General features: G+C 41.7%; 1 protein-coding gene across 11 annotated transcripts in view; it reads left to right on the forward strand.

Annotated features, from left to right (window-relative positions):
- Positions 1-14,282, forward strand: part of Mast4 (microtubule associated serine/threonine kinase family member 4) — a 594,548-nt gene that overhangs the window by 465,347 nt on the left and 114,919 nt on the right. For all 11 annotated transcript variants that reach the window (XM_042261716.2, XM_076552170.1, XM_076552171.1 and 8 more), the window contains one exon: positions 13,795-13,883. In XM_042261716.2, the coding sequence (XP_042117650.1) occupies positions 13,795-13,883 (89 nt within the window). The remainder of the gene's footprint in view (positions 1-13,794; positions 13,884-14,282) is intronic.

A 14,282-nucleotide genomic window follows, 5' to 3' on the forward strand; every position in this document is an offset into this window, starting at 1 on the left:
TTACTAATAAGGACCAAAGCTGAAAGTAGGGATGAATGAGGTCAGCTCATTACACCCAAGGCTGGGCCCTGGAGAACAGGTGGCCATGCCTGTAAGAGGCCAGGCAGATATCTGAAGGAGACTGCACCAGAGGTTAACTTTTCCTTAGTAACCCAAGCACACTGTCTCATGTGAATTCCTCCCAACCTTTATCCGAATCACAGGATTTTCTTATACAGATTCTTCACATTCATGCTCTCTTAGAGTAGAGGCAAGAATTGGGGAAGATAAGAGATAGAAGGAATTACATCTTGTATGTATGTTTGTAGGATTGGTTTATATGTATTTATGTGTTGAATTTGAGACATATTAAGCTGAAGCTCACAGTCCCCCATGCTTCTGCCTCCAAGTACTGGGACCCCAGGTGTATGCCACCATTCCTAACCAGAGTGCCACCTTGAAAGAATGTACAAGAAAGGTTGGAGAATTTGGGTAAGGCTGTAAGAGTTGTAGAGACATTTATTTTATATTGTTTACTTATTTCATTTTGACCTACCTTATGTATGAATACTTCACCACTACAAAACCTCACCACATTTAGCATAGTTAGTGTAAGTTACGCTCTGCTTCTGGTCTCTATTGCAAATTTATTTATGAATGTGGCCTTTAATCTTTTCTCCAAAGCCACTGCATAGATGGATACTTTGTGTAGTTCGGCACATTGGATTCACCTGTAACCCCAACAACACTCAAGAGGCCAAGGCAGGATGATCTTTAGTTTATGGCCAGCCTGGGCTACATAGCAAGGTCCTGTATCAAAAAGAGAAGGGGTTAGCAATCACAAACTGGATTTCTGTGTTCTCTTGAATATCCAGAGTTAGTTATTTGGAAATGAAGAAGCAAACAAGCCCTTCTAAAGAGAATGAGATCCAGAAGTGTAGATTGGGTAACTCCCTCAGAAGCAGTGGGACAAGGTGTCTGGCACACACTGTATAAACACAGTTGTCTCCCTGGTTGTGTCTAGACCAGCTGGTTTGGGCAGGGAAAAGGATGACCCATGTGTTGAGTCATCTACCTGTGGACCTGTGGAAATGTACTGTGGAGGAATGAGTACCCAATGGTGCACAGTCCTGTTGTGTGTCCACCACAGGCCTGAAAACATGTGCAACATGGGACAACAAGCACCCTGCTTAGTGACAGTGGAGTGTCTGTCTCATGCTGATGGTCAGGCTTACTACCTCTTAGAAAGCATGGACTGATGGGCTATGGACCGATGTGATCCTCGGTAGCTTGGCCCACCTCCTGCAACTGATCTTCACGCTTTAGGCTCAAGACTGATTGATTTGATGTTTTCTGGATTCAGAGTTACTGAGGACACATGATTTATGGCCCAGCAGAATGCTGGCATATTCATTTATAAGAGCAGACATCATTGGTATTAACCTTAGGCTCATCAAAGTATTCCTTCTCCTATAGAGACAAGGAGCAAAGACAACTCAAAACACAGGCTCAAGAGACAAATGTGGAGCATAGATGCCCATTTGCTGTGTGGTCTTGGACAGGTTTTGGACGTTCTTAGTTCTTCAGTTTTTGTATTCATAAAGTTGTGAATGAAAATAAGTCCGATTTATAAGACGCTCCAGAAAATGAAGTCTTTGGAGTATACTGAGCACTCGGTCAGTGTAAAGTTGTTTTTATTATTGTTTTTGCTGTCCATCTGCAGGGAGAGGGTCTCTGTGGGCTTGCTCAAGGTTGTTTGGAGGTGTATGGTAACAGAAGATGTTAGGTGCCTTGAACGGGCCAAGGCTTTGGGCTAAGCTGGGCTGATACTCATGGTTTGGACAGTTGGTCTGAAACATGGGTGCAAATGCTCGCCCTACCTACATTCTGACAGTTGGAAGCCTTTGGCCGGTGCTTGGGTGGATTCTCCATACTACTGCTTCCGAACCTTTGGTTTTCCTGTTTCTTTAGGCAGCCTCTTTGTACTTATATTCCGCCTATGACCGAGTTAATATTTACATTTACTAAAGCATTGCTGCCCTGGAGTTGACCTTTTTCCTTCTTACATAATCCATTGTTTTGATTCAGAAAGGTAATTCTGTGGGCCAAGGTACACTTCGTGTTCCAAGATCCTTGAAGGAAAAACTTGAGTGTAAAATTCAAAGTAGGAAAGCATGGATGTACGAGAGAATATGTACAAGAGAGAAAGGCCAAATGCTTAATTTATTTACTCTCCCCCCCCCTGTGTGTGTGTGTGTGTGTGTGTGTGTGTGTGTGTGTTGAGATAGGCTCACTATGTAGCCCAGGCTGGCATGGCTTATAAATACCTTATTTTTTTTATAGCTAATATTTGTAAGGCACTTGATATAATTTCTTTATATGTATTATTTTTATTTAATCTCTGTGTTAGCTGATACTATTTCTTCTTCCTCCTCCTCTTCTTCTTCTGCTTTGAGATAGAATCTTATCCTGTAGCCCAGGCTGACCTCAGACCAATAGTAATCTTGCCTCAGCCTTTGTGAGCTACCATACCCAGCTGAGAGTTGATAACCATATCACCATTCTACAGATCCATAGGGGATGAGGTTGTAAAGGGCTTAGAATTAGCAAATATCTGCTGGTTGTAAACCTTGTTTTGTGAATTTCTTCTTCTAAGAACTCTATTATGTCAAAAATAGAGCTCTGTCTTGGGCCCCTGTGAAAAGAGAATTACACATTTACATGTGAAGGCACCAAATGTGCCCCTGTGTCTGAGGCCCCCCAGTTAGAGGAGCCATGTGGCTTCTTTCTTGGGCTGTGTTTCACACTAATGGGTAGCACTATCTTCATCCATCACTGGTCCTCTTTTAGACCCCCGATTCTTTCACTGGGCTTGCAGTTGACAGCCCAGAGGAGCATCCATCACCCCGGCGGGATAAGGAGCAGTTTGCAGGCCAGCCTCTTCTGCTATCTCACCAGCCCTCCTGTCTCCAGCAACAGACTGGCTTCCTCATGGCCAATCCCTTCTTGGCCAAGGAAAAGAATGACTAAGAAAACACCATTGGATTCAAATGAGAAAAAGAAAAGACAGCTGTCAAGTTAATTAAGAGAAAACATTCCCTTGACCCCTTGTTTTTACTGTTGTTTGTTTGTTTTCTGTACGCTCACCAAGGTGAGGCGTTCCTCTCCCCTTAGGGTGCCGCTTCCCTTTCATGTTGCAAACAAGTGGGAAGGGACGGGGTGCAGAAGCGTGGGGCAAGCACACAACTCATTTTAATACCCACTTGGCAGTTTTCCCACTGCCTCTCCATTTAGGAAACGTTTTTCTTTTACTTCTGCCCATTATCACAGCTTTGACATCCATGTCATTAACAGAATGTCATTTTGCAAGATACTGAATTAGGAGCAGCCAGCAACAAAACCCACCGAACAGAAGCAACCCAGCGGCGGCGGCATGCTGCCACGTGACTTGGCCTGGCAGAAGGCACCAAGTGGAGCTCTGATAGGGCCTTTGCATGTTTGTGTTTGTGTTCCAATGGCAGCAGCACATGGGATCAGGGGCAGTTCACTGGTGGGCAGAGCATTATGCCAAACTGCTAGAGAAAAGCAAAATGCCTTTGAGCTAGCTGGGGCGTGTTAAGCCTCCAGGCTGTTCATTCTGGATGGTAGTAAACTTCTGCTGAGTGCCATGCAAAAGCCCTTCGGTGATTCCAGAACTAAAGTCCTCTCCCTTCAGTGGTTAGTCCCAGGAACTAAACACAGAGAGTGCTTTTTATCTGGAGAAGTGGTATTTAGTTGTTCGTCTAAAGAATATTAACGGGCTAAGAATTGAATAGCTTTAGTGACAACAGATGAACTAGGTATTTGTTTATAGTACAGGAAATGAACCTAAGGCCTCACACATCCTGGACATGTGCTCTGCTTGGACATGAGCTATAGTCTCAGCCTGAAATTTAATTTCCATGTGAAGAAGGCTAGGATGGATTAAATCAGTATTATGCTCCTTGATCTGTGACACACACATATGAATTACATGTATTATATTTATGAATTACATATATATGAAATATACCTATGTTTACTTGAATAGAGACTATATATAATATAATAAAAAATTGAATATGAGAACACCTTCCAAGGTAGCTCTCTAATGTTAATGACCATTTCTTAAAACCAGTGTAAGTAAAGCTAAGGAGTAGTGCACGCTTTTAATCCCAGCACTGGTGGATCTCCGAGTTCCAGGTCAGCCTCATCTACAGAGCCAGTTCCGGGACAGCCAGGGCTACCCAGAGAAACCCTGTCTCAAAGAAACAAAAACATAGATGACATACAGCAGGAGAAGATTAATGAAGGAAGATTGGAACATTAAATTATTGGAGCTATTATGTTTTTTTTTTTTTACCTACTACTTTCTAAAGATTAATTTTTCAAAGATTTATTTCTTATCATGTCTATTTTACTAATTGGGATAATTCAGTGCCACTAAACTGACTACAGTCATTTTTATATTAAGATTTGGATGGGCTTTTCGGCTACTTAGGAAAAGATACATTACATTTTAGACTGATATTCCCATATTGTGTACAAAACATGGAGTTAAAAAACAAAACAAAACTGGGTCTGGTGCATGGACCTGGAATCCCAGTACCTGGGAGGGTGAGGCAGAAGGATTGGGACTCTGAGGCCAGCTCTTCTCCCTGCCACACACACAGGCTGGGGAACGGTGAGAAGTGGTCATTAATGATGCCTCTAGTTTTTCTCAATTCCCAGTGTGTCCCCTAGCAATTGAATCCTGACCTTTCCTCCAGTTAGGAAACTGGCTCCTCTAGGTGTGCCTCTCCCTCAAATCTTACTCCTTGTCACTTCGATGGCCCTGAGGCCAGTAGGCCTAGCCAGGTGATAACATCTCTTTGCCTTGGCAGAAAGGATTAGACCTTCGGAGTCAGGAATGAGCCCTTGCAACCTTTGGGCAACAGTCGGCCCTCTGAGCAGTTTCCCAAGATGCAGGACCAGTCCTCCATCTCTTGTCCCCGAGACACTAATTATCTGCCTTTGTAGTCCCCTCTTCCCACCCTCCACCAACACTCCTGATTTGAGGTCTTTCATCTCTACATTACATCATAACCTTAATCCAAAAGTCTTGTCAATCATTGACTCTCCTAGCCTTTAAAGACCCCTATGGAAATAGATGCCTGACCTAATGATATGAGTCCTCCCCCTGGAGAGGGCATGCAGACTAGATAGGTACCTCTTATGATGCCTGTTACAAATACACTGTACTAAACATCTGAAGGGTGTTGAGACTTAGGCCTGCTTACTTTAATGCATGACTCTTAACACCCACCATTGAATCTGCCCAGCTCTAAATCCATCCTATCATTCACATTCCTCCTTGATATTGGTACTGTGCTGACCCTCTCTCAATTCATCTGCGGACTCCATTGTAATGCTTCTTAGAATGATGGGTGTTCCAGTAAGAAGCCTCCAGATTTGTGTGTTTTTAGTGCATGCTTAGCCTGGCTCTATCCAGTAGGAATGTACATTATTACATCAGTTTGGTATTATACATTCAACTGGTACTTGAAGTTAAATTAAAAACTTCTTCAAGGCAGGAACTGTATTTAACGACTCCCTCAAAATACCTCATAGCCAGGCATGGTAGCTCATGTGTTTAATGAGGCAGACATCTACCCAGGAGGGAGAGGCAGGCAGATCTCTGAGAGTTTTAGACTTGGTCTAAATAGCAAGTTCCAGGCCAGCTCATCATGTCAGCCATATCTCAGTAGCTGTACTGGTCTGTCCATCTTTGAAGTAGCTACAAAATGGAAAGTAATTTAGAGGATATAAACCTTTATTAATTTTTACTTTTATTATTATTATTATGAGAGGCTACACATATGGAAGTCAGGGGACAACTTTGTGAAACTGCTCTTCTCTGTTTACCTTTATGTGAGTTCCAGAAACCGAACTCAGGGTAGGAGGCTTGCATTGTTGGGCAGCAGGGGTCTTTACCCACTGAGCATCTCACTGGTCCTAGAAGACATAAACTTTAAAAAGTACATTTCTGTCAAGTAAATCATTAAGAGATTATGAAGGAAATCTTATTAACCATTGGATATCTTACAATGCATAATATACTATATGCTACAAAGGATTCTAGTGTTTGTTATGAAAATATGTTTAAGAGCTGATTGGTAGGTAATTCATATTACTTCAGATTGCCACACCTACCTGTTTATACTTCTTTTCTGTGTTCTGCCCTAGAACACCAGTATCAGTGGGACAGTCGTATGCTTGAGGCCATAGGAAGGATTTTTCTTTTCTTCCTTGCAGTATTTTATACACAGGAAAGACACATTCCACAGATACTTGTTTCATTGGATAGTGCCTTCCTAATATCTGTATGTTCATCTTTCTCTCTTTTCCTTGGTGAAGACAGAGAATTGGGCCCAACCTCAGTATGGGCTTATCTTAATGGATTAGTTTTTCCAAGAAGCACTGAATATGGTCATATATATATATGACCATAAATATATATATATATATATGTGTGTGTGTATCTATCTATATATATCTATCTATAGATATACATATATATACATACACATATATGTATGATTTTTTCCTCAGAACTTTTGAAAGCTTAAACACTCATACTTTCTTATAGCTGTTGGACTCTGTTTACACATTTTGCTCATAAATGAAGACTGTGATTTGTGCCTCTAGGAAGAATGTCTCTGATAATGGAGAAGCTTAGTTCATGTTTCAAGCTGGTCAGTAGGGACATCTTCCTCATAACTTTTCATGGTGCTAGTGTTAAAAAAAAAAAAAAGTCTAAAGCCCCCAGGTTGGTCTTGTCACAGCATCCACACTGGCCATCTCTCCAGCATCCTGGAGGTAGGGGCTCATATATAGTGCCCTCATTGAATCTGGGGAGGTCTTGCTCAGTTTTTTTTTTTTTAAGATTTATTTGTTTATTTTATGTGTATAAGTACTCTACACTGTATGTATGCTTGCAAGCAGACCAGAAGAGGGTATCAGATCCCACTACAGATGATTGTGAGCCACCATGTGATTGCTAGGAATTGAACTTAGGACCTCTGGAAGAACAGCCAGTGCTCTTAACCACTGAGCCATCTCTCCGGCCCCATCTTGCTCAGTTTTAAAAAGGGAAATGTTGTATTTTAAACCAGAGTCATGAGACATGGCGTGTATCCAGGATGCACATCAACCTTGCTTCCTAAATGCTCACCCTGCTTCCTTTTTCTACTGCTTCAGCTTGGCATCCAGAATGATTTTCTTCAAACATCAGATTATGGTCAGAAACTTCAACAGTTTCCCTTTCTCTGACTGAATTCAGACTCCCTATGCTCCTGTGGTGTGCAACCTGGTCTCCACATGGTTTTCCTTCTACTGTCCAGCGGTCTAGGCCACTCCTCTGCTCACCCCCATCTTGGCATACTGGCACGCTTTGCTTCTGTTCCTGGAACCCACTTGCCCCAGGGCCTTTGCTCATTCTGAGGGCTTACTCTCTCACTTCCTGGTCTTAGCAATCCCCGCCCCCCCCCCCCCCCCCCCCCCCCCCCCCCGTGAGGCCTTTCCCGAACAGCTGTTTAAAATCACTGCTTCCCAAACCTGCTCCCTTCTCCCCAGCTCCTGCCTTGTTTCTCCTCCATCATCGGTCCACATGTGATGAATGTTACTGTACATTTATTGTCTGCCTTCTTTACTTCCAGTCTAGAAGGAAGCCATGGATTTGTTCAGAACAGTGTCCACCTAAATATATCCACACACTCGGCAAATAGTTTCTTGAGTGAATGAACAAAAGCCTAAGAAGAGGCTTGTTTTGACCTCAGCAGGTAGATTATCTCGAAATGAGTGACAGCCTGAGGAAGAGATCACGGAAGCTTGCTTTCTGCTTCCTTTAGGCAGGAATCACGCTTACTCGGCCAGCTACTCCATGTGACTTTGTTCTATTGAATTAAAGTGCTGGCGATGTCAACTGGGGATGCCCAGAAAGGGGATTGCTTGGTCCTCAGGAGACAGACAAAGTGTTTGGGAGAGAAGTCAGCAGGAAGAAGGGAGAGATAGGGTGGGGGTTGGGAGGGGGGCAGGAGGGAGAGCAATACCAGGACGTGGGGAAAGTGTCCAGAGGTTTTAAGGTACACTGTCTTGGTTTTGCACAATATTTTTTCTTCAAATACATTCTTGAGAATTTTGCAATCAGATTTTCAAAAGCACGGAGTCCTACATACTCAGTGTTGTAAGGAGAAGAAAGAAATGTCCACAGTCTGTAATTTTAGTGCATTTAAGAATCCTAAAATTTTCTTCAAATGGATAATCTCAAAAATAAATGAATTAGACCCATATTTATGTTGCCATGGTTAAAGCCCAAAATTACAATGTTGAGTAGAAAAAAACTATGTTACAAAATATATAGAGTGCATATTGCATGCTAAGCTATAGCTTATCCCAAAGTTAAAAACAAGACTGTCACATGAAGTGAACATATTCAGAGATGTTTATTTAACTTATCAATTAATTAGAGCAATGGTGACATACCGAGACACACACAAATGAGTTTTTAAATGGGCATGTGTGTGTGTATGCATCCAGAAACTATGAATGAACTTTCTTATAGATGTGAAACCAACCGCTTTCTGTCTTATAGGACATTGAATGTCTGAGGTCACCTTTCTATGGAGGGGCTCAGTTGGACTTCAGCAGACTCATTCAGGGACAGGAACAATTGTATTGCTTGAACTGCAATGGCATTTTACTCTAGCACAGCCAGCAGAAAGACTGAGATGTGGAGGTCTTTAAAGGAACCTGTTCATTCCCTTCGTGTGCAATTCCAAATCTTTATCAGTGCTTTTTCCCTCGATATAGGAAAGCAATAGTCAAAATGTAAAAATGTAAGTTAATTATGTTAATGATACATATATTTATTTATATTTATACATATATGTTGCACTATTCAAAATGAATGGCAGCTGGGGATGTAAGTCAGTTTATAGAGTACTGACACATTGCACAGGAAGCCCTCCCTGGGTTTGGTTCCCAGCAACACGTTAAACCGGAAGTGGTGTTTCAAGCCTGTCCTCTCAGCAATTCATACTTGAGAGGTAGAGGGTCAGAAATTCAAGGCCAGCTTGGGGACATGAGGCCAAAGATGTTTAGGAAGAGGAAAATTCTCCTTTTAAAAATGATTTGAAACAGATACAACAAATACTACCATTTTTCATCCCAGAGTGGTTGGAACTACTGGATTCTTTTTTCTCTTATAAAAAACACTTCTTGGATCTAGAAACTAGTTTCTTACAGTTTCTCTCACGTGGGCAAACCCCTTGATTTTGAAACTATGGAGGCGGAAGCCTCTCTTGTGTATACAGCAGCATTTACCTGGCAGTTCATTAGACCGTGTTCGCCTCCTGGTGATGGCCGGTCTGCACCCCCTCAGCCTTCCTCTGTGTCGAAGGAAGATTCAGATGCTCAGATTCAACGGTTGTGTGAGGAAATAGCTAACAGATGTTCTGGAATAGTTCAGCTTTGGTCTGTAATTGGTCTCCTGTGTGAATTTATCAAAATCTTCATCAAGGTAAAGCAATAAGCTGGAGCCAACTCCTCTGCTCTCTTCCTGGTGGTCATTAACAGGTTGTACTCAATGTTGACCTTTCCAGTCAGCTGCAGATGAAAAAATTACAGCCAGTGGGGCTTTGTCTGCTCAGTTTCTTACCATGATCAGACATGTTAAGAACTCGTGTCTCAATGTAATTGTAATTTAAAATTAAACTATATTTTTAGCTACTTGGAATAATTGAAAAAAGCCAAGGCCTTCCAGAGACCTGGTAGGTGATGAGTAATAGGTTCTTCTACCAGGAGACAAGTGACCCCATCCAGGTGCCAAACCTTCACTGAGCCCCCAAGCCTTTCTGAGGGAAAACTGAGCTTCGAGACAATTTAGGCAGAAATGGGGTGTGGGTGCCCTGGACCAAAATTGTCTTCCTTTCCCAACATGAGCCAGATACCCAGATGTCCATGTCCTCACAGAGTCTGGTCTGACTTAGATAATGAAACCTGTGCGCATTTTCTTTGTCATCCAAACAAGTGGAAGGCCTCCGAGCAGCCATTAGGATGCAGAAAAGCTTTGTGACCGGTCTTGGTGATGGCAGTGAGCAGAGGTGGTACCCTGTTCAGTCTTCATGTCATATACCAGCACCAAAATCATGCAGCCCATCACAGGGCTCCCTTGTATTTATTGGCGTCACATCAGTCCAAAGTTTGCCCTCCACTACTATCCAAAAGAGTAATGTCCTTTCTTAGACACGGGTTTCTGTCTTGCTTGTGTGCCTCCCAGTCTTCAGTGGATCTTTTCAGGGAGGAGCCAGGGGGTGAGTAATCCGAGTGCTGACTGTGGGTGATCTGCCCCAGTCCTAATCCAGTTTAGCTCTGCCTTTGTCTCAAGTTGTATGCAGCTGTCTTCTTGCTAAATCCTGGCTTTACAAGGAAGGAATACTGGTTGCTATTGTGTGCCTAGAACAAGGACAGTCACCACCTAAAACCTGTTGGGTAAACAGAGCATACTGTGTATGGATGAGTAAGTTTCCTTTTGGGTTACTTCCACTGGAGATCTGCGATGGAGGTACTTTTGGCGGGGTGAACACTGGTTAGACTATTAGGAACTTGAATAGGGTAGGAAGAGGGAGTTATCTTAGAATCAGATAGGAAGAATGCATTTCAGGGTAGAGTATGAGTGTGTAAGTCTCTTCAGGGTTTTTTGTTTTGTTTTGTTTTTTGTTTTTGTTTTGTTTTTGACCTGTGCCCATGAGGATCCAAACTAGAGAAAACATTTGACAAGGTCCAGTTTTGGGATCAGGATGAATTATGAGAGATTTGTGTGAGGTGGCATTACTGTTCGACTTGGTTGGGCATCCCTGTTCTTCCCATGGATGACTGCCTGGGGAGAAGTGAGAGGAACTTAAGTCACTCTGATGAAAGGGAAGGAGCTCTGTGTGTGTGTGTGTGTGTGTGTGTGTGTGTGTGTGTGTGTGTGTGTGTGTGCTGGAAAGGGGCAAACACATATGTTCCAGATATTTCACTATTCAATGTACAATAAAATGCCCCTTTGCCTTTAAGAATCTTAGCAATAAATTCACTGTGAGGCCAAAATCCTATGTCCTAAATATAGAGATTTGTCTCATGTACCTGAGGGGCTCTGTTGTGGCCTGTATTTCCTCACTCTGGTTTTACCACATCGAAGCAGCTTACGTTTGAAGGCTTCCTCTTGGATTGTTGAGAGAGTTTAGAAAGTTCCCAGTGCGTTACAATTTTAATAATATCTCCAGCTTCCTGTGGAATGTGTCAAAGGTTATAGACACTTAAATTATGTTGTGTGCCATGAGATAGGCCTCTCATGATTTCAATAAAACCCACGTTCAGGATTTACTTATGTGTTGCTTTTTAAAGATTATTTAAATCACCCTTTTAGTGCTTGCTAATAGACTTTAAATAACTGATGTAATCATGAGGGTTTTTTTATTTTACTTTTCCATTTTGCTTTCTGTAATAGTAATATACAGATCAGTCTACATTGATTCTTAGGAAAACTCATTTTTTAAGTTTTCTTTACAAATGGCCCTTCTTAATTTTAGTTTTAGGGCAGTCATATTAATGAGTGACACTAATATTAGTTAATATTGATATCCATAAGTAACATATTTACTAGGTTACTGTTTGTGTTGACACACATTCCTCATTCATTTTATTTACATATAGGAACACTAATAATTAAATATGCTGAGAAAGTATTTATAAATTACAGATTAAATATTAAATGTAAAAATGCAAATGCCTATTTTTGTAATAACTAATCTGAATTTTAGCTAATTTGCTCAAGTAAGTGTGCTGAAATTTCCAGGATATGAATTTATCATTTCTAATTCCTTTGATGAACATTGACAAACTAGTATATTTAATGGTCCCTTCCTGAAGTGAAAGGAGGCATTAATTTGAATTAACACTAAATGTATTCTGCAGTAGCTTTTAAAAACAATCATACTATCTGACTTAATGATTATGAATTTAATAGCTTGAGAATACAGTTCTTGATAGATGAGTTGATAATATCGTAGTCTACCTTCCTAATTAACTATCAGGGGTTTATCATTATTCAACAGCTTCTTTAAGGCTAAGTAAACATGATGTTAATTAAACTCACAGATAATGCTAGGGGATGTTGATTGCTGCACAAGGAAAAGAAAACCATGCAGCCTGACCTTAAGAAATGCTAAGTATGGGAAGGTTGGCAATGATAACACCCAGCAGACATCAAGTGAACCAGCTCCCCAGTCAGTGTTCCTGAGAGAGATTGGTACAGGTTTGAAATGTGTTTTTTTGAAGATTAGGAAATAACCCTTTCAAATAGTCTATTTTATTTTTCTATTGCTGAAGATTTGAATCTAAGGTTCTCTTACAGGCTAGACAAGCACCTGATTACTGAACTATTTCCCAAGCCCTTTTTGTATTTTTTTTTTTCTCTTTATTTGAGAAAGAGTCTCACTGCATTGCACATGCCGGTCTTGAACTTGCTCTGGGCTCCAGGTCAGCCTCCCGTTTGTGATCTTTTGGCTTTAGTCTTCTGCATAGTTGTGATGTCACCAGCATCCACAGACCTGGTTGAAGACACTTTATATGAACCCTGAGGTGTCAATTCCTGCATCTCTTTTAGAGGCTTTCAGGAGGCTGGCCTCATTGGGGCCTCCTGTGAATTAAGACTCTGCTAGTTTACGAAGGGGCAAGGTGGTGCCTGTGTAGACTCAGGGTGCCCTGCACACTTCTGCCAAGTACAGTCAAGGCTTACGAAGGGGAACGGTGTGCCCGTGTGGACTCGGAGTGCCCTGAGCACTTTTTGGTGAAGTTGAGGAGGTGTCGCTTTGGATTCATTACTCTTTCTGGATACTTCCCTGGTCAAGGAGAACAAGTGGGCTAGTGTACATGGAAAGAAAGCAAACAAATGCAAGAAAATATCCACTTCACTATCACCATCACCAGGGTTTGTTTTCGCTATAGTCTTTGATGTTGTGCATGTTACCCTGAAATCCAACTATTCATCTGATAACTCTCTTCTGATAGAAATGGGAAAAGTAGGTGCCTTGTATCCATATATATTAATCCATTTACTGGATGTTCAAGTTCCAGCCAGTAGTTAAGTGTGCTAATGAGAAGATGCCATCACTGTGGTTTTAAAACACTGGAGGGCATTTTTCTGTTTTCAAACATGTACCTTATAAGGAATTTGAATGTATTATACAAGATGAAAAATGAGTGAGGGGTGAGCTACATTTATGGTAGGTATCACCTGTTTTATTGACAGAAGATGCAAATATGAAATTTGTCTAAATAATTAGATTGTTAATTAGTGCATCATTGTAAGATGAGTGGCATTCCACTTCATTGCACAGGGTTTCATATTAGAAATTTCGTGTCAACAAAGATGCTACCTGCGGTTTGCTAATCCGAATCCTTAATTTATCACTTGTGTGTGTGCCCTGGCACATACTTGTAGATGCAGACATGAGCTGAGAGAAGACATTTGATTATGGCTCTGTGCTGTGGTGAGGAATATTGATGGTGCTATGCTGTATGAATACATTACAGTTTTTCACATTCAGGGGACAGGTTTCAATCACGTGTTAGAGAGCAGACGATCACTGTCCATGCTGTTAGCAACGGCATGAGGAGGTCCTGGAGGGTGTGCATTGTCGGTGTCAGCTTTGAATGAACATGCTCAAATTTGATTGGTGTTTTTCTTCACCTGGTTTTCCTTTTCCTTGACAGTTGCCGAACAAGCAACCGGAAAAGTCTGATAGGCAATGGACAGTCACCAGCATTGCCTCGGCCACACTCGCCTCTCTCTGCTCATGCAGGTAACTGATGGCTCGGTCTGGAGTCTTGTCTTGTTTCTTTTGTTACCTTTAAAAAAGCAACCCAGGGCTTTTGAGACCTGCACGTGTCTTTTATATCTCCCCAGGTTTTCTCCTTATTTTACTACTCAGTTGTTCCTTCTGAGATAGCAGGTTGGAATTCCTTTGTATATCAAGCACTTTGTAATTAAGTTTTCTCTGTTGCTAAGATGTGTAACACTGTCGGACCTGTACATCCATTTAGCAATATCATTAGAGGTTGCAAACGTGACAGTTTGAGGAAGAAAAGTGTGCAGAAAGGTTCAGCCTGGTCCCCCTAAAACTGAGCTTCATGTGTGGATTGAAATGGCTAGTTATTGTCAGTCCAGTGGTCCTCTACCTCCCTAATGCTGCTACCCTTGA

This window comes from Peromyscus maniculatus, chromosome 15, assembly GCF_049852395.1.
Source record: "Peromyscus maniculatus bairdii isolate BWxNUB_F1_BW_parent chromosome 15, HU_Pman_BW_mat_3.1, whole genome shotgun sequence".
Taxonomy (NCBI): Eukaryota; Metazoa; Chordata; class Mammalia; order Rodentia; family Cricetidae; genus Peromyscus; species Peromyscus maniculatus.